The sequence below is a fragment of the Neopelma chrysocephalum genome, unplaced genomic scaffold, assembly GCF_003984885.1.
Source record: "Neopelma chrysocephalum unplaced genomic scaffold, ASM398488v2 Primary Assembly neopelma1_123, whole genome shotgun sequence".
Classification (NCBI taxonomy): domain Eukaryota; kingdom Metazoa; phylum Chordata; class Aves; order Passeriformes; family Pipridae; genus Neopelma; species Neopelma chrysocephalum.
Window position 1 is genome coordinate 21,136 of NW_020897785.1, and position 27,041 is coordinate 48,176.

At 47.1% G+C, this 27,041-nt stretch overlaps 1 protein-coding gene and 4 non-coding genes across 10 annotated transcripts; 2 read left to right on the plus strand and 3 right to left on the minus strand.

The window, feature by feature from the left end:
- Positions 1–1,445: 1,445 nt before the first annotated feature.
- LOC113974582 (gallinacin-11-like) lies at positions 1,446–26,198 on the plus strand. Of its 6 annotated transcripts, none has more exons than XM_027697830.1 (5): positions 1,446–1,569; positions 21,308–21,373; positions 24,241–24,347; positions 25,266–25,394; positions 25,904–26,198. In XM_027697830.1, exons 2-5 carry the CDS (start codon positions 21,312–21,314, stop codon positions 26,029–26,031), a joined length of 426 nt encoding a protein of 141 aa, XP_027553631.1. In that variant the 5' UTR covers positions 1,446–1,569; positions 21,308–21,311; the 3' UTR covers positions 26,032–26,198. The 6 variants fall into 6 exon arrangements, with proteins under 6 accessions (XP_027553631.1, XP_027553633.1, XP_027553628.1 ...); XM_027697832.1 differs by lacking the exon at positions 1,446–1,569 and adding an exon at positions 3,888–3,984; XM_027697827.1 differs by lacking the exon at positions 1,446–1,569 and adding an exon at positions 12,110–12,117.
- Positions 9,869–9,940, minus strand: TRNAW-CCA. Its single transcript has one exon. It is a non-coding gene; the product is annotated as a tRNA-Trp (tRNA).
- On the plus strand, positions 11,178–11,250 carry TRNAR-ACG. The gene has a single exon. It is a non-coding gene; the product is annotated as a tRNA-Arg (tRNA).
- Positions 12,405–12,477, minus strand: TRNAR-ACG. The gene has a single exon. It is a non-coding gene; the product is annotated as a tRNA-Arg (tRNA).
- TRNAW-CCA lies at positions 13,438–13,509 on the minus strand. The gene has a single exon. It is a non-coding gene; the product is annotated as a tRNA-Trp (tRNA).
- Positions 26,199–27,041: the final 843 nt, after the last annotated feature.

The following is a 27,041-nucleotide window of genomic DNA, read 5'->3' on the forward strand; positions in this document are numbered from 1 at the left end:
GGTGTTTTTATCCTCTTCTTCCCTTCTTGATTGACAAACTACCCCCCATAATAGTTCATAACAACCTCCCTTCAGGTACTATAGGCTTCAGTGCTTCATCCTGATTAATCATCAATAAGTTAATGAACTGGGATAATATCATGTTCTTCAATTGTGCTTTTTGTCTGACGCTTCCAAGATTAAGCAAGCAAAATAAAACAACAGACTGAAATCTTACATTCAATTTGTCATCATCACCAAGGCAATTTTAACAAATCCACTTGGGTTTTCTGATTTTTGTTGCTGCCTAGTGTCCCTTTACAGTTTTCTCTGTGGGAAATCAGTGTCAATCTCATTTACAGCTCTTATCTTTGCAGTGTAAGGAATGGAATGTTTTTCTACCACAGCTGATTGCAGATACTTCGTGGTAAGAGATGTGCACTCATTGCACCTCTGGCTGGATATCTACAGGTGAAGCTGGTGTCCGACCTGCTTCTCCACAGCATCTTACACTGCTTGGAACATAGGCATATCCCACACAGTGCAGGGAAGGAGCAGCTCAGGCCAATCACTCTGCAAATCTGTGTGTTGTCTGGACCACTGCCATGTCTATTTATTAACTTCCCATCCCATGAGGTATCTGAGAGGGGTAATTGAGAGGTGGGGTTGTTCAGCCTGGAGAAGAGAAGGATCCAGGGAGACCTTAGAGCCCCTTCCAGTGCCTAAAGGGGCTCCAAGAGAGATGGAGAGGGACTTGGGACAAGGGCCTGGAGTGATAAGACAAGGGGGAATGGCTTCAAACAGAAATAGGGTATATTTAGATTAGATATTAGGAAGAAATTCTTGACTGTGAGGGTGAGGCCCTGGCACAGATTATCCAGAGAAGCTGTGGCTGCCCCATCCCTGGAAGTGTTCAAGGCCAGGCTGGAAGGGGCTTGGAGCAACGTGGGATAATGGAAGATGTCCCTGCCCATGGCAGGGGTTTGGAATGAGATATCTTTAAGGTCCCTTCCAACCCAAACCCGTCTGTGATTCTATGATGCTGCTTCATCCATAGGGCTTTATTAGTGTAAATCCTCTAATGGATACATTTTGCTGTTGTGCAAAACGTTTACGTCAGTAAAGCGGTTTATGCCATTTCAAATGGGTTAAATGGGTGCACAAGGCACATTTTAACCTCTGTTTTTCCATCAGTCCTAACTGGGACAGCTACATTGCCCCCTAATAAAGAAACATCTTAAACCTTTTAGAGGAAGAGAAGTACAGCAGATCAGTTAATGAATCCTGGTGTGTGAGACATTTCCTAGTGTCACCGAAGAGGCACAAGAGGAGGCCCCTGTCCACGTAAGGTTCAGGGATGCTGCAATGCTGAGGTCTGGGGACCTGGTCAATTATTACCTACCCTTGGTTGCTTTGATCTCCGTTTCATGTGCCCTCACACTGCAATCCAGACAGTGAGTCAACATTAAACAGACATTTAAATGACAGCACTGGAAATCAGCATGGAGAAATGTACTGCCCTCTGCACCTCTAAGCTAAGGGAGAATTCCTTTGTGGGGGTGAGGGCGAGAAGGAATCAGAGTTTAAGAGGTAGGTGGGACACAGGATGTTCTGTATGTAATGAAGAAAAGACTAGTACTTCTCTGGTCCTGCATGATGAGTTTTGTGATCTGTCACACAGCCCTAATCCTGCTGGAGAGATGCTTTTCCTGGAAGGGGCTGAGGCTCCTGTGGGGGTGGTATCTTATGGAATAGAACAGAAGCCTTAAATTTAAGAAATATGGTGCAGTTGATGACAAACTAAAACACCAGAAGTGTTTTCACAGGCAGTGAGCAGTATCTAAATGCTTCCCTCTGTGCATCAGCTAAATGTCTACTATGGTGTATTGGGTAGGTTTCTGTTGATTTTGGCACCACCGTCGTAAAAACTATAATCACTGGAACTCCACTGGCTCACGTTAGGTAGGAAGTTGCTAGTGCTGCAGCCACAAGAATTGGATTCGTCACTGGTAGGACTTGGTTTTGCAATTTTGACTAAAAGTATGCATTTAAAGCTGCATAGGCACATGGTTATTTAGGAAAGCATACATATATATATATATATATTTAAAATCACTCAGGTCAGTTGACATTGACCTTCCCATGTATGTTCATCCTCTTTATCCTACTGCTAGCAATTTTTCCTGTGCCATAAGTTATTTGGGGTCCAAACATCTATTTTCTGCACAAATCAGTGTCCTCATTAAAGTTGCATGAGGTTTCTTCACAGTCTCTGCTTGGGTGCCACTGTCACCTAAGAAAATCACAGCGATTAAAAGCTTGTGAATGACACCTAAATCCCACATTGGAAGTTAAGCATTGCAGATCTCTACTTGCACAGATGACACACAGTGAGGGATAATATTAAATGAAAGTGTAAAAAACTAATTTAATAAACAAAATATGTTGAGTTATAAAAGATTACTTGAAATATCATATCATATCATAAAATCATAGGATGGTTTGGTTTGTAAGGGACCTTAAAGACCATGTCTTTCCAACCCCCTGCCATGGGCAGAGACATCACCCACTAGACCAGGTTCCTCAAAGCCCTATTCAACCTGGACTCAAAATCCTTTAAGGAACAAAGAAAAACCATCTGGAGGACTCCATGAAAATGCTTTAATTTACTTAGTTACTTAGTACTTAATTTACTTAGTTACTTCATTTCACAGAATCACAGAATGTGCTGAGTTGAAAGGGACCCACAAGGATCATCGAGTCCAACCCTCAGCCCTGCACAGGACCATCCCCAAGAGTCACACCATGTGCCTGAGAGGATCATCCAAACACTCCTTGAGCTCTGGCAGCCTTGGTGCTGTGCCCACTGCCCTGGGGAGCCTGTTCAGTGCCCAACCACCCTCTGGGGGGAGAACCTTTTCCTGAGATCCAACCTAAACCTGCCCTGACACAACTTCAGGACATTCCCTGGCATTCTGTTGTTGGTCCCCACAGAGCAGAGCTCCTGGCTGCCAGGGCACTGCTGACTCCTGGCCAACTTGCCCCTTGGAAAGCAGCTCTGAGGTCAATATCACAGGCAAAGCCCAGCGATGCAAGCCATGACGTAGTCAAGCACATCATCAATGCATTGTGTAATGCAGGGGCTGGAGGAGTGGGTGGAATTTGCTTTCTCCCACCCAGTGGACTCCAAGTGCTGGGGATGGGAAGAGAAGGGGCAGTGCCTGCCTGGGGACTAAGAGCTTTTCCCTTGTGCCTACACCACCTAAATGTTTGCTTCCCAGGTTCTAGTTTAAGACAAGCTTCAGTTAATTTTCTTGCTGGAGCAGCACCCTTTATATGTTGAAAACTCCTCCATATGTGACTGTACCATTTCTTAGGGGTCAGATACAGGACAGTAAACATCTCCTTGGTATCTGGTGTCCATTAAATATCTCCTTGAGATAAGTGTAAGGGTGGTGAGGCCCTGGCACAGGTAGCCCAGAGCTGTGGCTGCCCCATCCCTGGAAGTGTTCAAGGCCAGGTTGGACGGGGCTTGGAGCAACCTGGGATAGTGGAAGGTGTCCCTGCCCATGGAATTGGGGTTGGAACTAGTTGATCTTTAGGGTCCCTTCCAACTCAAACCCATCTGTGATTTTATGATCTATCAGAGATGCCTCTGGGAGCACCATGTAAACCTGTTCTCCTGCCTCTGTCCTTATTTCATCTCTCCATCCATGGATGTTGTTTCCTCACTGTGTTTGTCCCTGTGCTGGGGGATGAGGCTTTCTCCAACCTTAGCTGGCAGCAGGAATGACATTGCAGCGCATGCAGAGTCCAGTATGTAAGAATCCCTCAAAAGGACAGGGAAGTCACCGAGTTGTTAATTTTTGATCTCCCTTCTTCACATCAATAGGGCATAAACCAACCTGACTTTCATCTGTTGAAGCTGACAAAATGTTCAAGATGATTTTCTGTGATCCACCCCCATAGCAGCCAAGAGGGTCACTTCCAGCCCTCTGCATAAAGGTCTCCACAGAACCACCCACGCCTCATAGTTCCCGCTCCCCTGTGCATGACTTCCCCGGGAAACCATGTCTCTAATGGCAGAACCTCAATCCCCCCTCCAAGGATGGGATTCCTCCTGGGTAATGAGCCAGACACTTCTAGGAATTGACCTTTGGAAAGGCCAAGACTTGCTGGCAGCATTAAGGATTGAGTTTCTCAGGAGTCCTCTCTATGCTTTTCACATCCATGCCTTTGCTGGGGGTGTAAAACACAGTTTAACCCACCCTCTATCCCATCTTCAGCCCTTCAGAGGGACAGTGGGAATGGTTTTGTGGGTGTTGATGCAAAGGGTGTAAGTAAAAGTTTGGCCTTGGTAAGGGATTATAAAAATACAGCAAAGAGCCAAACTCCTTATCAAAGCAAAAACGTGTCACCTCTTCACAACAAGCTCCATGGATCGCTGCTCCTTAGGCAGGAACTACAAGGCAGAGTTCTCTGGGATAGCCAGTCATATCAAATGAAGCTGATTGAGAATAGGTACAGAATTACCCTTAAAATCTGAGCTTTCTTTTCTAACCCCTTCTGTTAGACTGAGGCAGAAGGAAAGAAGATGAAGAGGGAAATTTGTGGCACCCCAGAAGTTCTATTGGCACACCTTCCTGTGGGAGAGCTGGGGGTGTTCAGCCTGGAGAAGAGAAGGCTCCAGGGAGACCTTAGAGCCCCTTCCAGTGCCTAAAAGGGCTCCAAGAGAGTTGGAGAGGGACTTTGGACAAGGGATTGGAGGGACAGGACAAGGAGGAATGGCTTTAAACTGACAAAAGCAGGGTTAGATGGGATATTGGGAAGGAATTCTTCCTTGGGAGGGTGGTGAGGCCCTGGCACAGGTTGCCCAGAGAAGCTGTGGCTGCCCCTGGATCCCTGGAAGTGTTCAAGCCCAGGTTGGAGAGGGCTTGGAGCAACCTGGGCTAGTGGAAGTTGTCCCTGCCCATGGCAGGATTGAAATGAGATGATCTTTAAGGTCCTTTCCAACCCAAACCATTCTGACTCTAAGGCCACTAGGATGGCTGGCCACATCCATACTGTTTAACCGTTTCACCCTCCAGGATAAGGTAGCTGCATTAAAAGTGTCTACAGGGAATCATTCCTAGTTCATGCCATCCCCCACCTGTGCCCAGGGATAGTTTGGGTTGGTGCCAGTTGGCCTGTGCCCAAACTGTGCCCAGGTGATTTTATAGAGCCATTTCCTGTACCTGCCCCTACACTTTTTCACTTGCCAACATGGACGTGGTGCTGCCTCGTGAAATTTTGCTGTGGATGTTATTGCAGGATCCCTCTCTCCTTCCCCTCCACTCACTCCTCCTGCCCCAGAACACTCAGCAGTTATGGTGGTACATTATTTGGACCTAAAGGTGTTGCACTCATGCCAAAAGTCAGTGAAATCTCTGGCTTTTCTCCCGCAAACTAATTGGTCCTTTAGATCACAGCAGTTCTATATCTGATCAGCCATTTCCCCTGCATTAAGGAAGTAGGTCTTGTGCAGTCATTCAGTTGCAAGAGCAGTTTTGAGTACAGGAATATGATTTAAAATCTTGGAAGCATAAAGGAAGGAAGGAAGCAGCCAAGCCACGGGACCAAATCCCATTTGCAGACAGCTCCTGCTCTGACATGAGGGACAAAATCCCAGGGAAAAGTTCAGGCAAAGGAAAGAAAATCTGGTTGATTTTCCATGCTCTAGAGACTAAGAGCAGTATTATTCCTCTATCAACCTTGGGAGATGGGTAATGATGTGCTGAGCAGGGTCATATCGTCCAGCTTCATCTTCCCACTCTCTTTCTCAGAAGAAATTCCCATCATGACTTTTTCACTGCAAACATAAGGCATAAGAAATGTCTGGAATACTGCTGGGGCTTTGAAAACCCAATGAACTGTGATAGAACAGGGAATAGTACTAGAAGGACAGGTACCAACAAACTGATGAGCTCTGACTTGTATTCATTTAGACATTTATTCATTGAAAAAAATCTACTCTTGACTGCATCTCAGTATCAGCATTGGTGTCTGCTCACAAAGCTGGTCCTTGTCCTTTGTGCAGGTCTTGGAGTTTGTTCTGAAATTCACCCAGTTCCTAAGGAGACAACCTGAAAATCAGGAGTATATCCTGGGTCTGCAGCTGGAAAAAATAAGTGAAAAATAGCAGAGAATTTACAGGAAAATCATTATAAATTAAGGTCTGAAACCTGCCAACACAAAGAGGTTTGAAGATTTTCAGGTTTGGGGACTGCAACAGAGATAGAGATAAGAGATTGCTTTGAGACCTTTTTTATTGATGTTTTGCCCTGAAAAAAATCCAAAGAAGTATTTATCTCTTGAGGACTCTTGGCTGATAATTCATCTCATACTGGATAATGGCCTGATTTTAAAGATATCAGTGTACTGACATCCTTCTGCCTCCTCATTGCAGGTAAAGATAAATATCAGCCACATGCTGTCACCAAAATGTACATTGGGAAAGAAACAACCCCCAGCTCTCTGATGGGGCATTCTTGACCTCATATTGTAACATAACAGAGCAATGCCCTGTTGGACCATCCATGCCTTGACCTCTCTGATCTCACTGGTATTGTCTTCCTTCACATCCTCCCATGGCAGCAAGGTTGACAAGTTTGCTGTTTGCAAATGTCAAGGTATCTTTCTTGGGTTGCAACTGTGAGTCCAGTGTCACAGTCTGGGTTATTTTTCCCTAAATTCATTATCTCAGTGTACTTCCATCGCCTATTTGCCCAGTCACTCAATTTTATTAAGTTTCCTGCTGTTGACATAGCTTTTAAATACCTGAAATAAAATTGCAAACCTGAATGTTTCATTCTCTGGGGTTTTTTTCCCATCCAGTTGTTGAAGATATTTACAAAAATTCCCCACATTGAAGACTGGCAATCATGGCCCTGGCACCCCCATCCTGCTCCACACTAAGGCAGGAGTGGGACATAGATGTAAATAGGGTAAGGGATGCGACAACCAGGGACAGGTTGGACCAGATAAAATGCTCATCACCATCTTGTCAACCAGCCCAGAGCACTGAATGCCACGTCCATTCGTTCTTTGAACACCCCTCAGGGATGGGGACTCTACTACCTAGCAGTCTGTGCCAATGCTTGACAGCCCTTCTAGTGAAGAAATTCTTCCTGATGTCCAAATATTAACAGACTCCTCCATCACTTCTCCAGCAGCCACTTCATCAGTGATTCAGACACTGAGGGAAAAAGAGGCTGAAGGCCTTTAATTGGCACCAGTGCCTGGGAATGAGTCTCACTCCACAAACAGGAGGACCTACAGGTTGCCTAGAGATGTTGTGGAGTCTCCCTCACCAGAGACATTCAAGAACCATCTGGACACCATCCCGTGCCATGTGCTCTGGGATGACCCAGCTGGAGCAGGAAGGTTGGACCAGATGACCCACTGTGGTCCCTTCCAACCTGACTATTCTGTGTTTCTATGATCTTTATCCCTGAGAAGGTCCAGCAGACCAAAAGTGACCTTGCCTTGGTCACTAACAGGGAGATGTGACCTGGTTCTCAACTTGGACACTGAACCTTGAGTGAACAGGTTGAAGTCAAATGAAAATGAAACTTCAGCTTCCAGCACAGTCATGGGATTGTGCTGGAATGGAGCACAGCCTGGTGACACAAGGGTGGTAGGGTTGCTTATATAGCCAGAAAAAAATCCTTGCTGCCTGACAAAAGATAGGTCAACTTTCTGTAATCATTTTCACCAGACACAAAAAGTCCAGAGTTGGACCCAATCTGCCTCTGTGTGCAGGGGTTCCAGCTCAGGAGAGCTGGGCTTGTGCTCACAGGGTTCACATCCTCCTCTGGTCAAGATACTTGTATGTCAATATTTAGAGTAAATTACTTTGTACAACAGACCTCAATAGGACTAATCACAATTTCCTAAGAACTGGAAATAAAGTTATATATATAAAGGAGCACTTGTTGCTGAGATTTACTACTTTTTGGAATATTTTAAGCCTTTCTCCCTCACATTTCCCCATTTGATATGGCCTCAAAGATTTCCTTGGTTATTCAAGACAGAGTATTTTAACTAGAAACATTCAGAGAGTCTCTAGATTATGAAATAACTTGGTTATTAAGTAACCTATGACAACTTGCATGGGAGACATTAAGTTCTACTCTCTGTTAAACTGTCTCTTTGATTAAATCTCATCACCAGCCAGCTCTTCATAGAATCATAGAATGGTTTGGATTGGAAAGCAGCCTTGAAGATGATTTAGTTCCAACCTCCTGCCATAGGCAGGGACACCTTCTTCCCTAAATTGTGACTCAAGTAGCTCCTGCTTTATAAAAAAAGGTTTTAAAAAGTCAGAAGAGTTCAACCCATTGAAAAGTAAGAATAATTGTAAATTGAGCATTTTTTGTGAAATGTAAAAAACTGTTCCCAGTGGCTGGAAGTGAAAATAATACTTCTAATGAGAAGTATACCAGAATGATACTTCTTACCAAATATCATTCTTTCAAGAGTGTGGCAGTACTCCCAGGAACAGTGTCTAGAAAACGATACTATATTGGGTTTTTTTCAGCTGTGGAAGGTCTGCAATAGGAAACACCTGAGTTTCTTTCCATTCTGAGAAGCCAAAGAGACAAAAAATCACATTATGGAGACAGAGTGGTGGTACAAATCCTGCCCAGCAATAAGAGAATGTACTCACACACACGGGGTTCAGCAGGTACAGATTCCAGCTGCAATCTTTTCCCCAAGTTACAGCTGCGTCTGTTTGATCCACAGTCAGGAGACATCTCGCCAGTCTTTGAGTGCTCCCCTCGCTTCTTTGTTTCCGGGAGAGCTGGGGACGTGGGACTTAATAAACTCGGAGGTCTTTTTCGACCTTGATGGTTCTGTGATTCTGTGACGTTGAAAACAGCGAGGTGGCGACATCTTGAGGTCAAACACAGAGGGAAACTGTCCTCACTCCACCCATCGGTGACACATCAGCACCACAGGGACATGGGATAAGTGCTCTTAGATCTGCGTTCATCACATAAGTGGGAATGGGAGTCATGGAAGAACATACTTAAGCGTTTTTTGGCAGTGGAAGTACCCTGAGGCCTTGCCTGCCTTGGTTCATCAGCAAAGGCATCTTATCCCATCTAAGAGAAGGGTGCAGAGCAGATGGACCTGGACTTTTCTCAGAGTGCACAGGGGTAAGATGGAGGGCAGAAAACACAAATGGCATCAAGAGAACGTGTTGCCGTGATGTGCCAGGCTCACAAGAGCTATGAATAACGTGCCCTGTTATGGATCAGGAGACTGCAGGCTGGGCTTTTTGTCGAAGTCTTTGTCTGGAGTCAGATGCCCTTACCTTCCATATGGGGTTTGGAACCAGAAGAAGTGATACCAAGACAAGAAGCCACATCTGAGATATCCACTAATCCTGGACATGGTGGGGGCACAATACAGACAGGCACTGGGAAAACTGTTCAATGGAGAAAGAACCTACAAATTCCTGCCTAGCTCAACCTAATCCTGCCCACAGCCTGGCCAGAGAAGAGGTCTCAGTATTACTACACTTATGGAGTTTTTTAAAGTTATAGAAATGTTATAAAATTATATGAAGTTAGAAAAAAGTTAACTTCATAGTTATACACCTACCCTGAATGTGACTCCCTCCAGTGCCTAAAATTCGATGTCTGAAACCAAAAACCCACCTTTGCAAACGTAGAATAAGGGAAGGCTGGAGTTATCCAGATACTTCAAACATTGGTCCAGCAAGGAAAGACCACTCTGCCATGGCTCATCTACTGCCCTTCACCAGGGCTGTGGGGAACAGAGCGGGAGGGCAAAAACAACTGTTCCTGAGGTGCCCATCTCACATTCCACAGGTGGGACATGCTGACCCCGGTGTGATTTGAACACACAGCCTTCTGATCTGGAGTCAGACGCGCTGCCATTGCGCCACGAGGTCGGGGATGGGACATTGTGCCTCCAAATGTCATCCCAGACTTTGGGCCATTCTTTGAGGGAAGGGGAATTTTGATTCACCTGTCATAGGAGTGGGACCATCTTTGCCTGTTGTCTTGCTGAATGAAGAGGACTCTAAACGAGATACTTCAGAGGAAGAAGGCCAAAAATGACCACTACCCAGAGCAGCCCTGCAGAGCCTCTCCCAGGAGAAACGGGAGCCTGGGCATGCTGTCTCCAGAGGGACAGGAGGGACGGTATTCCAGCATCTCCCTGGGGAAAGAGGCCCCATTCACCTGGAAGATGGATCCACGTTAAGCCCTGTGGCAGGAGGGACCCTCATGCCTTTCACACAGCCTGACTGGGGTCACCTTCCCATGTGATGGATGGAGTCTGCTGTGAGGTCATCTGCCCCCACATATCCTGGATCCATGCAGATCACTCTGCCCCTCTGCCCCATCCCTCCCTGGGCTTTCACCATCCAACTGGGTCACTGATGTTGTGGTGGGTGTCTGCCATGGTTTGCCTCATGGAGAAGCTGAAGGAAGTAAAGGCTTCCTCTGAAAAGTGAAGAATCTCATAACTGCAGGCTCAGTCACTCCTGGGGGACCTGGACTTGTCTTCATGCAACATTTTCCTGGAAGGGTGGTACAGTCAGTCCAGAGGATTACTGGAGGATTTGAGGACAGTGATCTGGTGCAAAATGATGGAAACAGAGAGAGGTTTCTGATGAGCAGTATGAGGAAGAGTTTTTCCAAGAAAATAGTAAAAAGGAGGAGTCAGGTCAGCCTCACCAAAGAGCCCAAATAAAGACTATGAAAGGAATGTTCCTGAAATATGTGATGATGACTGGAAACAGGGAACGTGAGTTTACCAAGGGCAGAACACTCTCAGACAATATAACAGATTTCTTTAAAGAAGTTTCTTCCTTGGTCATCAAGAGGATATCAAGCAGCATCATTTATCTTGGCTTTGGTTTGACCTCTGATGGGGTCTCACAGACATGTCACTGCAGCAGGACACACAGACACAGAGCAGCTGAGCTGAACCCAAAGGCAAAGTGAAGTGGCAGGACCAGGGGACCAAAGGTGTTTGGGTCAGTAGTTGGCAGCCCAGCTGATGTCCTTCCCTGCCTGATGCTGCACTGGGTGTTGGTTGGTGTCTGTGCTGGGCACAGAGGAGGTTCTACAGGAGGAAGGACATGGGCAGGCTGACGGGGACATGGGAATGACAAGGGGACGGGGCCAGTGGCGCAATGGACAACGCGCCTGACTACGGATCAGGAGATTGCAGGTTCGACTCCTGCCTGGCTCAACACTTTTAGCCCAGGGAACTTCCTCCTGCTCCCTCCATCAGGACCTTCCTTCTCCTGCCCATCATCCCTCCTCCCAGGCCTTCTGCAGGGCAAAGTGCTGGGCTGTCCTCTTGCCCTGCAGGAAGGAAAGAGTCCCTCCAGATCTCATGGCCCTCCAAAAGGGGCAGAGTGGGGTCAGCAGGTGGGACCAGAGTCTGGGGACAGTGGCACAACGCACTATGAACATTCCTGGCTATTGATCAGGAGACTGCTGGTTCAACTCCTGCCTGGCTCACCCTGAAACTGCCTGGCTGTTGTGGAGGTGACAAAGGACGGCTGTCTTCTTGAGTTCCTTACTTTTCCAGGGTTTTTGCTCATCTCTCTGGTATCAGCATCCTAGGAACATCATTTTGTGACATCAAAGCTGTGAGCAGTGCACTGCTTCCAGAGTAGAACTTTTCAAGGCACTGACAAACAGCAGCAAGACCAATGTGAACCTCAAAGGGGGCTGAGGGCTGTCGGGATACAGAAATTGTGTGAACAATTTCTATTGCATTTCTGTGACCTTTGCCTTGGCATGGCTGGGTGCAGATAGTAAAAAATACTGCGCCACTAATATGGCTGCAGGCCTTGTGCCAAGGTGAAGGAGGAGTTCTTTTGGCAGGTAAACAAGTTTTATGGACACCTGCTGTGGTCCAATTAGTTCTGTACAACACAGTATGTTTTCCTTATGTATCCAATGTAACCTGGAGAAGAATCACATGTCTGTGTGTCATAAGTAGTATATAAGCTGTCTTTTCTCTAATAAAGTTGACATTTTGCCGACCATAATGGCCTGTGAGCATTTGTCCATGCCCCTCCGCCGATAGAGGGCCAGAGCACATGAGGTACCAGGGCAGTCTGGATGTGCTGGGTCTGCTCAGCCTGCAGGGCAGTAGTTCAGGAGATGTCTGTGTTCTGCTGAGGGATTTGCTGTGGTGCCCCTGGCTGTGGTGTGGGTCCCAGCTCTGCCTCTTTTGGAGGCCATGAGGTCTGGAGTTACTCTTTCCTTCCTGCAGGGCAAGAGGACAGCCCAGCACTTTGCCCTGCAGAAGGCCTGGGAGGAGGGATGATGGGCAGGAGAAGGAAGGTCCTGATGGAGGGAGCAGGAGGAAGTTCCCTGGGCTAAAAGTGTCGAGCCAGGCAGGAGTCGAACCTGCAATCTCCTGATCCGTAGTCAGGCGCGTTGTCCATTGCGCCACTGGCCCCGTCCCCTCGTCATTCCCATGTCCCCATCAGCCTGCCCATGTCCTTCCTCCTGTAGAACCTCCTCTGTGCCCACCACAGACACCAACCAACACCCAGAGCAGCATCCGGCAGGGAAGGACATCAGCTGGGCTGCCAATTACTCACCCCAGCGCCTTTGGTCCCCTGGTCCTGCCACTTCACTTTGCCTTTGTGTGTAGCTCAGCTGCTGTGTCTGTGTCCTGCTGCAGTGACATGTCTGTGAGACCCCATCAGAGGTCAAACCAAAGCCAAGTTAAATTATATTCCTTGGTATTCTCTTGACCATCATGGAAATCACCTCTTCAATGAAACCTATCACTTTAGCCAAGAGTGCTCTGCCCTTGGTAAATCCATGGTCACTCTTTCCAGTCATTTTCACATCCTTTCATCTGGGCTTGGATTGCAGTAGTATTGCTTCCGTAGTCTTCATGTTGGCCCTGAGCTGAGGTTGCCCAAACTAGAGCTCTCCAGTAGGTCTTTCTTAATTTTCTTGAAAAAAAAACAACTTATGTTATTCATCAGAAACTTGTCCCATTTTCCATAATCCTACACTGATTAAATACTCTTGACTCACCTCAAGAAATCCCCTGGACTGACTGTACCACTCCATGTTACCCTGCCAGGCAAGTATTGCTATCCAGATCATCCAGAAGTGACTGAGCCTGCAGTAAAAAAGCTCCCAGCATTTTTCTGAGGAAGACTTCACCTCCTTCATGAGGCAAATTGTGGGAGACACCCACCACAACACATCCCTGCTTCAGCCTTTACTTTGATCATGACCCATAACTTCACTCTGGCACAGCTCCTGGCTCAAAGGCAAGCTCTGGGCATAATCTTCCTCACACAGCCCATGCCAGAGGTGTCCCACTAGAGCTGCCCAGTGCCCCTCCCACAGAGAAGCCCCCCAGAAAAACAGAAGGGTGTTGGTGGTGCCCCAGGTGTGACCCCGGTGTGATTTGAACACACAACCTTCTGATCTGGAGTCAGACGCGCTGCCCTTGCGCCACGAGGTCGGGGTGGAGGGATCCAAGGACCCCAGGCTGGGTGGTGGGAATGTTGTTTCCATGGGGACCACCCCAGGGAGATCAGACATCCCAGGAGCAGGGCTGTGGCTATGGAGGGGAAGGGGCAGCCTGAGGGGATGTTGGTCAAGATCTGGCTGCAGAGATCAGTCCAGGCTGCAGGATGAGCATGCAGGGTGGGATGAGGGAACCTACAGGATCAGTGCAGGCAGGAACCAGGCTCAGGGATGCTGCAAAGGAGGATGGTGGCCTGGGAGCGACCACATGACAGCCCAAGGTGGGCTTTGGGTATGTACCCAGAAATAATCGTGGACAGTGTTTAGAGCAAAACATTCATGGGCTCGGTCCAGTTACAGCTCCTGATGTCCTGCCTCAGCCACAACCCTGTGTTAGCTGGAAATGGCAGCTGGACTGTCTGCAAGGAGGGAAAGATGCTCCACCAGTGCAGGCAAAGCTGACCAGCAGCTCTGGCCAGCGGAGTCCTTTCCTCAGGAAGGAAGGTTGTCATGGACAAGGGTGTCAGAGAGGAGGTGAAACCTTCCTCCCTCCTCTTCAGCTCCACTCCCACCCCTGCATGCTGGAGACAGTTTGCTGGATACCAGGGTGGCTAGGGAGGGACATGGTGGGGGCACAATACAGACAGGCACTGGGAAAACTGTTCAATGGAGAAAGAACCTACAAATTCCTGTCTAGCTCAACCTAATCCTGCCCACAGCCAGGCCAGAGAAGAGGTCTCAGTATTACTACACTTATGGAGTTTTTTAAAGTTATCTCATGGCTAGGCTTCGCGAACGAAGATTTGGGAAGGGCTCTACCCATTTTTCATGCAAGCGCGTTGGTGGCTAAAAAGGCCAATACGAGAAAGGCAAGTCCGGTTGCAAAAGACACAGCAGAAAGACTCCTTAGATGGTATATTCTGCAAGGTTCGATTCTTTCTGCGTTGTCTTTTCTCCTCAAGAGTGATCCTGCGTGCCTTCTCAAAAGCATCAGCAGCGTTATAAATGGTCTGTCTCCAGGCCTCCCGATTAGAGGCCAGAGTGGACCAGTTATGGTGATCAATATGCCCGAGGCTGAGTTGTTGCTTCAGGGAGTCCTTGTATCTTTTCTTTGGAGCTCCTCTCTTGCGGCAGCCAGTGGCAAGTTCACCATAGAGCAGGATCTTAGGGAGGCGGTGGTCCTTCATCCTAGAGATGTGCCCTGCCCAACGCAGTTGCGTTCTCAGGAGCATGGCCTCAATACTTGTGATTGCTGCCTGTTCGAGAACAGATGTATTGGTCACATAGTCTGACCAATGGATGTTAAGGATTGTACGGAGGCAGCGTTGATGGAAGCGTTCTAGGAGACGCAGGTGGTGGCGGTAGATGACCCATGATTCGGAACCATATAAAAGAGTAGACAGCACTATGGCTCTGTAAACACTGATCTTGGTGCTTTTCTTCAAGTGTTTATTACGCCAAACTCGTTTATGGAGTTTTCCAAAAGCACTGTATGCCTTCGCTAACCTATTGTCTATCTCCCCATCAATCTTACCATCTGAGGAGATGAGGCTGCCTAGGTAATTAAACTGTTGGACTGAATTGAGTTCTGACTGGCCGATGGTGATGTGGGGACGGTGGGGGACTTCCTGAGGTGCAGGCTGATGGAGAACTTCTGTCTTCTTTAAGCTGACTTCCAGCCCAAAGAGCTCAGCAGCCTCTGCAAAGCAGGATGTTAAACGCTGCAGAGCTGCTTCTGTGTGGGCAACAAGGGCGGCGTCATCAGCATAGAGCAGCTCCCGGACAAGATGGTTTAGGGTCTTAGTATGGGCCTTCAGTCGCCTTAGGTTGAATAGGCTTCCATCAGTACGATATCGAATGTAGATACCGTCCTGATCATCGAGGTCTGCCGAGGCCCTTTGAAGCATCATACTGAAAAAGACTGTGAATAGGGTAGGAGCGAGAACGCAGCCTTGTTTCACACCATTCTTTATTAGAAAGGGCTCAGAAAGTGTGTTGCCATATCTGACTTGGCCGTGCTGATCCTCATGAAGTGAGATGATCATTTTAAGGAACTTGGGGGGACAACCTAAACGTTCCAAAATCTGCCAAAGACCTTTTCTGCTCACAGTATCGAAAGCCTTGGTGAGGTCGACAAAGGTTACATAGAGACCTTTGTTCTGTTCCCTACACTTCTCTTGCAGTTGTCTGAGAACAAATATCATGTCTGTGGTGCTCCTGTTGGCTCTGAAGCCACACTGACTTTCAGGTAGAATTTCTTCTGCTATAGCGGGTATTAGTCTGTTCAGGAGTATTCTTGCCAAGATTTTGCCAGCAATGGAGAGCAGAGTAATACCACGGTAATTTGAACAGTCTGATTTAGTACCTTTCTTCTTATACAAGGTGATGATGACTGCATCACGAAGGTCTGAAGGTAGTTCGCCTAGTTCCCAACAGCGCACCACAAGCTCATGAAATTTAGCATGGAGTGCAAGGCCCCCATGTTTCCAGACTTCAGGTGGAATTCCATCAACCCCAGCTGCCTTGCCGATTTTCACCTGCTGTATGGCCTTGAGGGTTTCTCCTAGAGTGGGGGCAGTATCCAATTCGTATTTCACTGGTTGTTGTGTGATGGACTGAATTGCTGAGTCTTGTACTACACGGTTGGTACTGAAAAGAGTCTGAAAGTGTTCAGACCATCTATTCAGAATGGAGGTTTGATCTGTCAGAAGCGTTTGACCATCTGCACTGAGTAGTGGGCTTTGGACTTGGTATGTAGGCCCGTATGCTGTTTTCAGGGCCTCATAGAATCCTTTGTGATCCCCTGTATCTGCACATAGTTGAGTTTTTGCAGCTAGATCGGACCACCATTTGTTCTGGATGTCACGGAGTTTCTGTTGGAGCTTGCTGCAAGCAAGACGAAAGGCTGTTTTTCTAGCGTGACAGGAAGGCAGTGCAAGGTGAGCTTGGTGGGCGGTTCTCTTCTTCCTCAACAATTCCTGGATTTCTTGATTATTTTCATCAAACCAGTCCTTGTTCTTCTTGAGGGAGAACCCTAAGGATTCTTCAGAGGATTGCAGGATGCTACTTTTAATATGCTGCCAAATTGTTTCGGGAGAGGAAACTGCAGAATCTGTGGAATGGTTATCAAGCTTAGTTTGAAGGTTTGCCTGGAATCTTTCTCTTACTGTGGCTGATTGGAGATCGTTAACTTGGAGTCTTCTCCTTGGGATACTGCCCCTCTTGGGTTTGAATTTGAGATAAAGGTTGAGTTTACAGCGCACAAGCCGATGGTCTGTTTGACATTCTGCGCTGGGCATCACGCGGGTATGGAGGACATCGCGGACATCTCTCTGTCGCACCAAGACATAATCAATGAGGTGCCAATGCTTAGACCTGGGGTGCATCCAGGTTGTCTTCAGACTATTTTTCTGCTGAAAGATAGTATTGGTGATGGTGAACTGTTGCTCCGCACAGAATTCTAGCAGAAGTCGACCATTATCGTTGCAGTTTCCAACACCATGCTTGCCTAATACTCCTTTCCAGGCTTCAAAATTCTTACCTACTCTGGCGTTGAAATCACCAAGGATAATGATCTTATCATCTGCGGGCACCTTTTGGGTAAGACAGTGCAGGTCAGTGTAAAATTTATCTTTTTCAGCAGGGTCAGCTTGGAGAGTTGGGGCATATATACTGAAGATGACAATGTGTTGCTTGTTGTTTAGTGGAAGGCGTAGGGAGATAATGCGGTCAGAGTGACCTGTCGGCAGATTTTCGAGTTTAGGGACAATGGAGTTTTTGATCATGAAGCCGACACCTGAGAGATGTTTTTCGGTTCTGGGCTTACCTGACCAGAAGAGTGTGTAACCGGCACCATGTTCTCTGAGGCTGCCTTCCTCGTGAAGGCGAACTTCACTGAGAGCAGCAATGTCGATGTTGAGACGACCCAGTTCATGGGCAATTAGGGCAGAACGTCGCTCAGGACGACCACTATTGGCAGAATCGAGCATGGTTCTGATGTTCCAACATGCTAGAGTTAATTTGAGTACACCTTTGGAGGCAGGTGCATGCCTTTGACTTTTGCTCTTTGTGCGACCGCATTGGAAGAAGATGCCCGTCGGTCTGCGGTTAACCAACCGGGTGAAGGTGGAGATGAGCTTTGTTTAGGCCACCTTTTCTAGGCCCCTCTCCGAGTGGAGCAAGCAGTGCTGTCCTTGAAAAGGCTGCTTGGTCGTTCAGGGTGCTGCCCCAAGAGACTCTCATCTCCGTCAGTCTCAAATGACCAATATCCTGAACCGCCTGTATGCAGGGTTGAGTCTGCGGCTCCCAGTGCATCTTTCACCTACCGTTTCGACCCTCGCCCGTCGCTACAGGACTTTTTGCATGTGGGTAAAGCCTTCAAGCCTGCGCAATGGATTTTTTAGGTGAGATGCAGTATGCGCGGAACTGAACCCACCCTTTAATCCTGAGGTTCATCTGCCAGGGCCGAGCAAGCTTGGACGGTGGCAGCGAGGTCCTCAGGACGTAGGTTTGATTAGAGTGACCTTCTCTGAGATGGATGGCCTTCCAGGGCTAAGCGAGCTCCATCTGCCCGGGTTTGGGATGAGAGTTGTCCTTCTCCTAGGATGACTGCCAGAAGGCTAATGAGCTCATCCTGCCCAGGGATGTAGTTTATCTGGTCCTATGGTTTTGACCTGTCTGGCATGGGCGACCCTACCGAAGGCATGAACCCTCGCCAGCATAGCTCGCAACCACACAGGGGTACATAGGCTACGTTCCTGTTAGAACGATTTGGGCAAGTCTTTTATTCCCAGTAACAACCCTTTGTCCTGCCCACTCTTTCAGGTTGTAACAGAGCAAAGCAAATATATCCAGTTTAAAGTTATAGAAATGTTATAAAATTATATGAAGTTAGAAAAAAGTTAACTTCATAGTTATACACCTACCCTGAATGTGACTCCCTCCAGTGCCTAAAATTCGATGTCTGAAACCAAAAACCCACCCCTGCTCTCCAAACATATTAATAACGGCCACACATTTACTCTGTGGATTATCAATGCTGAAGATGGAGCAAAGAGGCATTTCCTCTTGCTTTTACCTTTCCAGCTGAGCAAATCCTGCCCAACAAGGTCCCTTCCTCCTCCAGTAGCTCTTCCCACAAGAGGGAGCCAGGAACCAGCTCATGGGCTCCACAAGCTGTAAGTGAGGCTGGAGATGGGTTTTGCTTAGTAAAGGACCCTCCATTCCTAGGCCAGACTGGACAATCGGCTTGTTTCCTTCCTGGAAGTACAAATTTTTTCCCCCAGAGCCCATTTTTTTTTTGGCTATTAATCCCAATGGTCACTATTAGACTTTCCCCCCCTCAGTTTTCCCTGCTGACCACCCCCAGTGCTACCTCTCCTCATCCATCCCACTCTGGTACTTGCTTAATTTCCAACTGCATGACATAATAGCTGAGATTCAGCTGCCTAAATTCAGGTATCTAGAGTTGTGTTACGGGATGTGCTGCCTGGTCTCTGTTTGTCCCTTCAGAAATATTGAGTATCCCACAGATTCTGTTCCATGCAACATCTTGGATGCAGCAGGATATTTGTTATGGTATTATGTTCAGGCAACTGAATCCTGCCTGAGGATGGGAGTCAGCTCAAAGATGTGGACACTTAAAGTAGGAGTCTCCCCACAGGGGTATATTGCTCTGTTAGAGTGTTGGGCCATAAAATGCTTTGAAGAGGCACAGAAGACTCTTTTTGGACACTTGGCTTTGCTGTGTTCATTTGTATTTTTAAGCAGAATATGTTGTTGTCTGATATCAGTTTGAAAGAAAACTGAAATTTCCAAATTTCCCAGCAGAACACCCCATTCCCCCCAGTGTCCCTTCCCAGCTTCTTACAATGTTATAAATAAGGTCAGGTTTACAGCTAGTTTGAGAGGCACAGCACCCCAACTGCAATCAAATCCTCCTGATTTACATTGCCATAATGGAAATCTGGATAAGTTCTTGGGGAAAGCAGATGTTTCCCATAATTTTAGTGTCCCAGGTTAATTCAGGGATACCCCAGGCCCATCGACTGAAAACTTCAAAATGAAAGAGAAGTTCTTTTTTCTCACACTCACTCCCTCAAAGGGATGTGAGTCCCAGACCAGATTAACAAGATTTAATCCACAAAAGAAAGATCACTAAAGGATTTACCTTTGGTCCTCATTATCCAAAGCCATCAGGCCCTTCTACTCTGTTCTTACCCCTCTGCTCTGCTCTGCTGAGCCCCCACCTGCAGTGCTGTCTCCAGCTCTGGGGCCCCCAACACAAGAAAGATGTGGAGCTGCTGAAACAAATGCAGAGAAGGCCACTAAATTCACCACTGGGCCAGAACCCTTCTGCTCTGAAGACAGGCTGGGAGAGCTGGGAGCGTTCACCTGGAGAACAGAAGGCTCTGGGGAGACCTTAGAGCCCCTTCCAGTGCCTGAAGATGCTCCAAGAGAGTTGGAGAGGGACTTGGGACAAAGGCCTGGAGTGACAGGACAAGGGCAAGGGACAATGGTCTTAAACTGAAGGAGGGAAGGTTTAGATTAGATAATAGGAAGAAATTCTTTACTTTCAGCGTGGTGAGGCCCTGGCAAAGGTTTCCCAGAGAAACTGTGGCTGCCCCATCCCTGGAAGTGTCCAAGGCAAGGTTGGACGGGGCTTGGAGCAACCTGGGATAGTGGAAGGTGTCCCTGCCCATGGCAGAGGGTTGGAACGAGATGATCTTTAAAGTCCCTTCCAACCCAAACGGTTCCATGTTTCTATGACTCTATGACTGCCTATCCCTCAGACACACCCCTCAAATGGGATGAAAGTCTCCTCTGGAAGTCCCTGTATCTCCACTGACTCTCAGGGAAAGTTAGAAGATTACATTACATCAGATAGCTGGGATAGGTTTTCTCCCACATCTTTTGGAGGCTGACAGATCCCTCCACCTGAACCAGTCTTCTGCATTCCCTTCATAGGCAGTGGAGAGAAGCAAGCACTGGATGAGTCGAATGGAATAGAAAGGACACTGGCTACATGAGTGGCTCCAAAGTGTAGACATCTCAAGTGGAGTAAAGGGAAGCTCCCTTGTAATTTCCTTGTATTTAAAGTAAAACATTCACCCCCAAAAACCTCAAAGCTGAAGATATCCAATTATGGGTGATTCATACTAATAATGACCAAAATAGTGATTCAAACAATTCTGCAGTTGTTTGCCTTTTCACACCCTGCATGGAAATGCAGGAGAAAATACCTCCAGTATTCCTGTCCACTGGTAAAATGGGAATAGGAACTGGGAACAGGCCTTTCCTGTGACTATTGCAACACTGAGCATGAGGAAGCTTTGACTACATGGAGGGTTCTTGACTTTCTCCACCCTCAGCTGTAGGTAATAGAATCATTGAGTCACTGAGAACGGAAAAGACCTCTAGGGTCCTTGAGTCCAACCATTCTCCCAGCACTGCCAAGGCCACCACTAACCCATGTCCCCAAGTGCCACCTCTATGAGGCTTTTAAACCCTCTAGGGCTGATGGCTCCACCCTGCCTTGGGCAGCCTGTTCCAGTGGTTGACAGTGTTTTCCATGAAGAATTTTTTTTCTAATATCCAATCTAAACATTCCCTGGCACAGCTTGAGGCCATTTCCTCTTGTCCTATCACTTGTTACCCGCAAGAAGTCCACCTCTGAGTCTCCTTTTTTCCAGGCTGAGCCCCCCCCAGCTCCCTCAGCAGCTCCTTAAAAGGCATCATTAGGCAAAGGGACAAACTTCATCCCCGTGTAAGCATTTCTTTTGTGATCCATATAGAACCATGTCTCTTCTCTGGAATAACCTGGGAAAGGAGGAGAACAAACAAGAGCAAATGAAGTGCAGGTGAGGCAGAATGAGATGTCACTTGAAATCTGAAGATTTTTTTACCTAGAATAAAATTTCTGATTATAATTTGAAGGGGAGTCTGATTATATAAACACTTAGAGCCTGATAGTGAGGACATCCATGTGCAATGGCTAGAAATCAGAGGGAAGGATTACTGGACAAGCACTCCTCCTCCACCAGATTATTAACACACCTGAGGTCTTGAATTTGTCCTTCATTTTTCCACAAAAATAATCTTTTTTTTCAAAAAGCAAACATTTCCAGTCCATCATTAAACAGAACAGGACCATTTTTTAAAGACAACTGATGAGTTAGAAAGCTGGGCTTCTGCCCCAGTCTGACAAAGTACAATGTCAGATACTGTCTGAGAGCTGAGATGAATATCTCAGGTAGGATATCCCTGGCTTCAGTGGGAACCTGAGCCAACTGAAGGTTTCTTGACAAGGTCTTTGCTTCACCCCTTTTTCCGGAGTACCTGAAAATGGACATAAACATCTCCCCTGACACTCTGCTGATCAGGAGACTCGATGGCACCTTCAAATTTGAAATGGAAAGCAAACAAAGAAACCAGGGAGGCAGAGAACAATGCACAGCAGCTGAGGGGGAGGTTTATATTGTTGGTATCAGGGCTGCTGGGTCAGAACAACATCAATAAATATCAAGTATAGAAAGAGGCTCGAGTAAGTGAGCTGGTTTCTTGTGCTCTGAGGGAGAACCTGTGCTGTCAGCTGCCACCTCCACATGACTCTTGGTAACACCATTCAAACTGTGTGTGGACAGATCCTTAGGAAGACTGTGTCATGAGTCTCACCTGTCCTCTGCTCTTTGTACACCTGTAAAGGTGCTGCTCATAATGTCTGCAAACTCATAGTCTTCACCTCATGTATCATAGAGTCATGGAATGACAGAATGGTTTGTGTTGGAAGAAACCTTAAAGACTATACAGTTCCACACACTGCCATGGGCAGGGACACCTTCCGCTATCCCAGGTTGCTCCAAGCCCATCCAACCTGGCTTTGAACACTTCCAGGGATGGGGCAGCCACAGCTTCTCTGGGCAACTGAGAAAGTATGACCCTGCTGGACAGCCTGTGATGTAACAGTGGTTCCCAAGAGAAAGAAATGAAAGATAATGACCATTTCACCCATCAACATATCAAATAATTGTATTTCGTTTTGTGAAAGGTGCTGTGAAGAAAAAAAAATGTTTTTTCTTTGTCAAATTATCCTTGAAAAGCCAGAAAAGTGACAAAGCATTTCCTGAAGCAAAGAAGAGTCAAATACTCATTTCTTGTTTACGGGCACTCAGGGGCTGAGCAATGGCTTCAGACAGTAGGTGCAGGAACCCACAGTGCTGACAGCTATTAAGATGGAAACATCTTTTTTTAGTAGAAAAATGGCATTTTTAGTAATAATAGAGTATGTTCCATGGGAGTGAAGTCCTGGCAGCCCAAGTGCAAACCAAGCTGGTTAATTCTAGACTCCTGTAACACCTTGTTCCTGGAGGGGGCTGTTCCTGGCAGGGCTGTTCATAGAATCACAGAATGGTTTGGGTTGGAAGGGTCCTCAAAGATTATCCAGTTCCAAGCCTCTGCCATGGGCAGGGACACCTTTCACTAGACCAAGTTGCTCAGAGCTTTGAGTTCGAAGCTCAGATTTGAGGATATGAAATGTGAGAGCTGACATACTCAGCCTTGGGGAGACTTTCTGGCGATTTCCACATGCTTTTATTTAAGTACATTATGAAACCAAATGAGCATTTTTGCAGAAGTGCAGGTTGGTGCGTTCCAACTGACACATGTTTTCCATAAAACAACAATCCATTCAAACTGAAACCCTGTGAGCTCTGGGCTTGGCCAGCTAAGTACCAGTATCTACAGCAAAGGTTTCTTCACGTATGTTGGATCCTAAGGTCCCACTACAACTAAACAAGTGATTTGTGTCCTAGAACCAGTAATTGAACATCTTATGCCAGTGCAGCCACATCCATATTAGATGTCTACATCTATCTATGTGTAGCACTGACCACTGCCAGTGTAGCATCTTCCAGTACCTGAAGGGGCCTATAAAAAGCTGGAGAGGGACTTTTTACAATAGCACGGAGTGAGGAGAGACTGGAGCACCTCTGCTATACAGACAGGCTGGGAGAGCTAGGGGTGTTCACCTGGAGAAGAGAAGGCTTCAGGGAGACCTTAGAGCCCCTTCCAGTGCCTAAAGGGGCTCCAAGAGAGCTGGAGAGGGACTTGGGACAAGGGATTGGAGGGACAGGATAAGGGGAAATGGCTTCATATTGCCAGAGGGCAGGGTTAGATGGGATATTAAGAGAAATTGTTCCCTGTGAGGGTGGGGAGGCCCTGGCACAGGTTGCCCAGGGAAGTTGTGGCTGCCCCAACCCTGGAAGTGTCCAAGGCCAGGTTGGACAAGACTTGGAGCAACTTGGGATAGTGAAAGGTATCCCTGCCCGTGACAAGGGGGTTGGAATGAGATGAGCTTTAAAGTCCCTTCCAACCCAAACCATTCTATGGTGATCCTCTGATATTCCAGCTGCCTTCTCTCCCACAAAACAATTGCTAATTTCCTCTGGGTTGTCCATTACCAACACCTTGATCTTTGAAGTCAACAAGTAACGCCACTCTCAGGTGGGTCAGTGTTGAGAACCAGCCCTCCCAGTGGCCAGGCAGGGAGGTGTAGTCATTTCTCCACTTGCTTTCATGACCCTGTGCCATTGTTCAGGCTTAGCTGTGTGCAGAGGTCAGACTGAACTCGCTGCCTTCCACACTCACCCCTGCCAAGGTCCCCCAGGCAGCCAGCCCTGCTCCCACAGCCCTATAAATGCCACAGTGCTCCCTCCTCCCCTGCTCAAAGGTTCTGGTGTTGTGGCCCTGTCTCCACGCTGCAGCTGAGACCTTCCATGATGAAGCTCTTCTCCTGCCTCATGGCTCTTCTCCTGTTCCTCCTCCAGGCTGTTCCAGGTAAGGGGCAAGACCCATGCTGGTTTCTGCCTGTGTAGGAGGCACAACTCGCTCGTGTGGTGGTGCAGAACATGCTCTTCAGCTCCTTTCGTTAGAGCAGTTCCCTATTTCTCACTCTAGAAGTAGAAGTGAAAAATGAACCTGTGGTGACCAGGTGTCAAACTAGAACCTCCTCACCAGATGTTGGCTTCTTATGACTCTTTGATGTCTTTTTCTGTCACTATTGGAACATGATACCGTGGAAATCATCTGCCTCTTCTAACCCAGGGTTAGAAATTTTCTCCCTTGTGTAGGGCAGAAGAGAGCAGAGACATTCCCTTTTATTGCTCAAGTTGAGCCACACCAGCAAAGCTGACTTTAGCTCTCTGAATATTCTGCTTCCCCTTCCTCTGCCCCTCAGCTGCACTAATTTTCTGATTCTGTTCTTCATATTTCTTCTACATGTTCTTCTCAATGAAACCCCTCGTTCTGGAGTCAGGCTTTTGGAGAAGGAAGGAACCAGGCAAACTGCTTGTCCCCGTTAATTGGGCCATATCCCACTTTTTGGGGCTTTTTAAAGTCACAGTTACCTCCCAGGGCAGGTTTTCACCATGCTGTCCCTTGCATGACCAGCCTGCAGCATTGCAGGCCCAGAACTTAGGAGCATCCAAAGGCTGGGCTGTCACTCCCTACTACAGCATGAATGCTCGGTTCAGAAACTTGCCATCAACACCTACTTTTCACTCTGGTTGTACAAAAGCTCTCCTTGGAGTCCTGTGAGGTCCCACGAGTTTCTCAGGACTTTTGGAAAAGCTGACCCGAGTTTTGGGGGTATTTGTATCAGATCCCTAAATGGGATCTGCAGGGTTTCAGCAGGAGGAAGACCCATGAGAATGGACTGATCCTGCAGCACAACTGGGAATCCCATTCCTCCTGTAGGTCTCGGCTTGCCCAAGGACACCCAGCATTGTTTGGAATACCACGGCTACTGCTTCCACTTGAAATCCTGCCCGAAGCCTTTTGCTGCGTTTGGAACTTGCTACCGGCGTCGGAAAACCTGCTGCATAGGTGTGTGTGGGGACCCTGCCCAGGCAGGAGAGGACTAAAGTCAGCAAAACACACTTGTCCTCTTTGCCTCCAAATCATAGCATCATGGAATGGTTTGGGTTGGAAGGGCCTTAAAGCTCACTTCAAGATTTTGCAGCTCAGGATTTTTATATTTAGGAATCTTTGTGTTTAAAAGTCCTTACTAGATTTCCCCTCCCACCTTACATTAGGAATTCCTTCTGTTTGTCTTAAAGCCTCGTCCCTCACAATTTTATTCAGTGCCACCTGCTTGAAATGCAAACATTCTGCATTTTCTTCACACCTTTACAATATCCTTCAGTTAATTCTTTTCCAAGCAGGTCTTAAATTCCCTCTTTTATAGAAGTGCTCTGATAAGCCCCAAAGTCCATCTTCGTGCCTTTGCTTTTGGAGACAGAGTAACCACCACTTCCCAACAATTTCTGATGTATGAGTTGGTTCAGATGACGGTGTCATATTTTTTGCTTTGACTTATATCCTCTAAATTGCAGACACGACATCAAACTTCCACATTTGTCAAGAGGAGGGGGGTCATTGTGTACCCCCAGAAATCAGATGTCTGCAAGAACAAGAGGGACTCTGCCCTCGCAGGGGATGGAAGTGCTGCACGGAAGTGTGACAAGGATCTCATGGAATTGCAGAAAACCACAGAAATGCATGGCCAAGAAAACAAATGAGGCTTTTTTCTAGTGTTTTAGACATGTCTGGTGTTCTCAACATGCAAAATGTGTAATTAACTAGAGGTGATATGTTTCTTTGTATAACAAAGGCAATAAATGCTAAATAAACAGGTATAACAGTTGTGTACGTATGGAAAGAGGCATAATGTCTCTCCATTACACCCACACACAGAAATCCACACAGCTTTGCTGCTGCATCCTTGGAAACCACATCCACTAAGCCTATTTACCAGCCTAATCTTACTTACCAGGTTGATGTTATGCTTGGACGTTTTACAGGATTGGGGACAATTAGTCAGGGAATCACAGAACCATTTAGGCTGGAAAACACCTCCAAGATCATTGAGTTCAACCTTTGACAAATCTCCACTTCTCCCACCAGACCAGAGCACTGAATGCCACGTCCAGATGTTTCTTGAACACTGAACAATTCCAGGGAGTGACTGAGGGCGCTCGAGGTGTTTGTCCTGGAGAAAAGGAGGCTCAGGAGAGACCTTATCACTCTCTAAAACTACCTGACAGGAGATTGTAGCCAGGTGAGGGTTGGTCTCTTCTCCCAGGCAACCAGGAACAAGAGGAAATGGCCTCAAGCTGTACCAGGAGAGGTTCAGAGAGAGCAGTAAGAGCAATTTCTTCATGGAAAGGGTGGTTAAGCATTGGAATGGGCTGTCCAGAGCAGTGGTGGAGTCACTATCCCTGGAGGGATTTAAAAGATCTGTAAGTGGGCACCTGGGGACATAGTTTAGTGGTGGGCTTGGCAGTGCTGGGGAATGATTAGTCTTGATTATCCTAGAGGTCTTTTCCAATTTAAATGGTTCTATGATTCCAGCTATGTTGTTTAATTTGTTTTTTTACAGAGAGAAGGGAAATTTTAACCTTGCTCTTTCAGCCATCTAGTTTTGCATGTGTTCACACAGCAGTTACACTACCACAGCAGGGCCAGGCAGGG

Bases quoted from the DNA above. Each gene is read 5' to 3' on its own strand.
- LOC113974582 (XM_027697827.1), top strand. The intron at 21,374-24,240 runs GTGAGGCAGAAT...CCCTGCTCAAAG, and splicing joins CAAGAGCAAATGAAGTGCAG to GTTCTGGTGTTGTGGCCCTG. The intron at 24,348-25,265 runs GTAAGGGGCAAG...TTCCTCCTGTAG, and splicing joins CCTCCTCCAGGCTGTTCCAG to GTCTCGGCTTGCCCAAGGAC.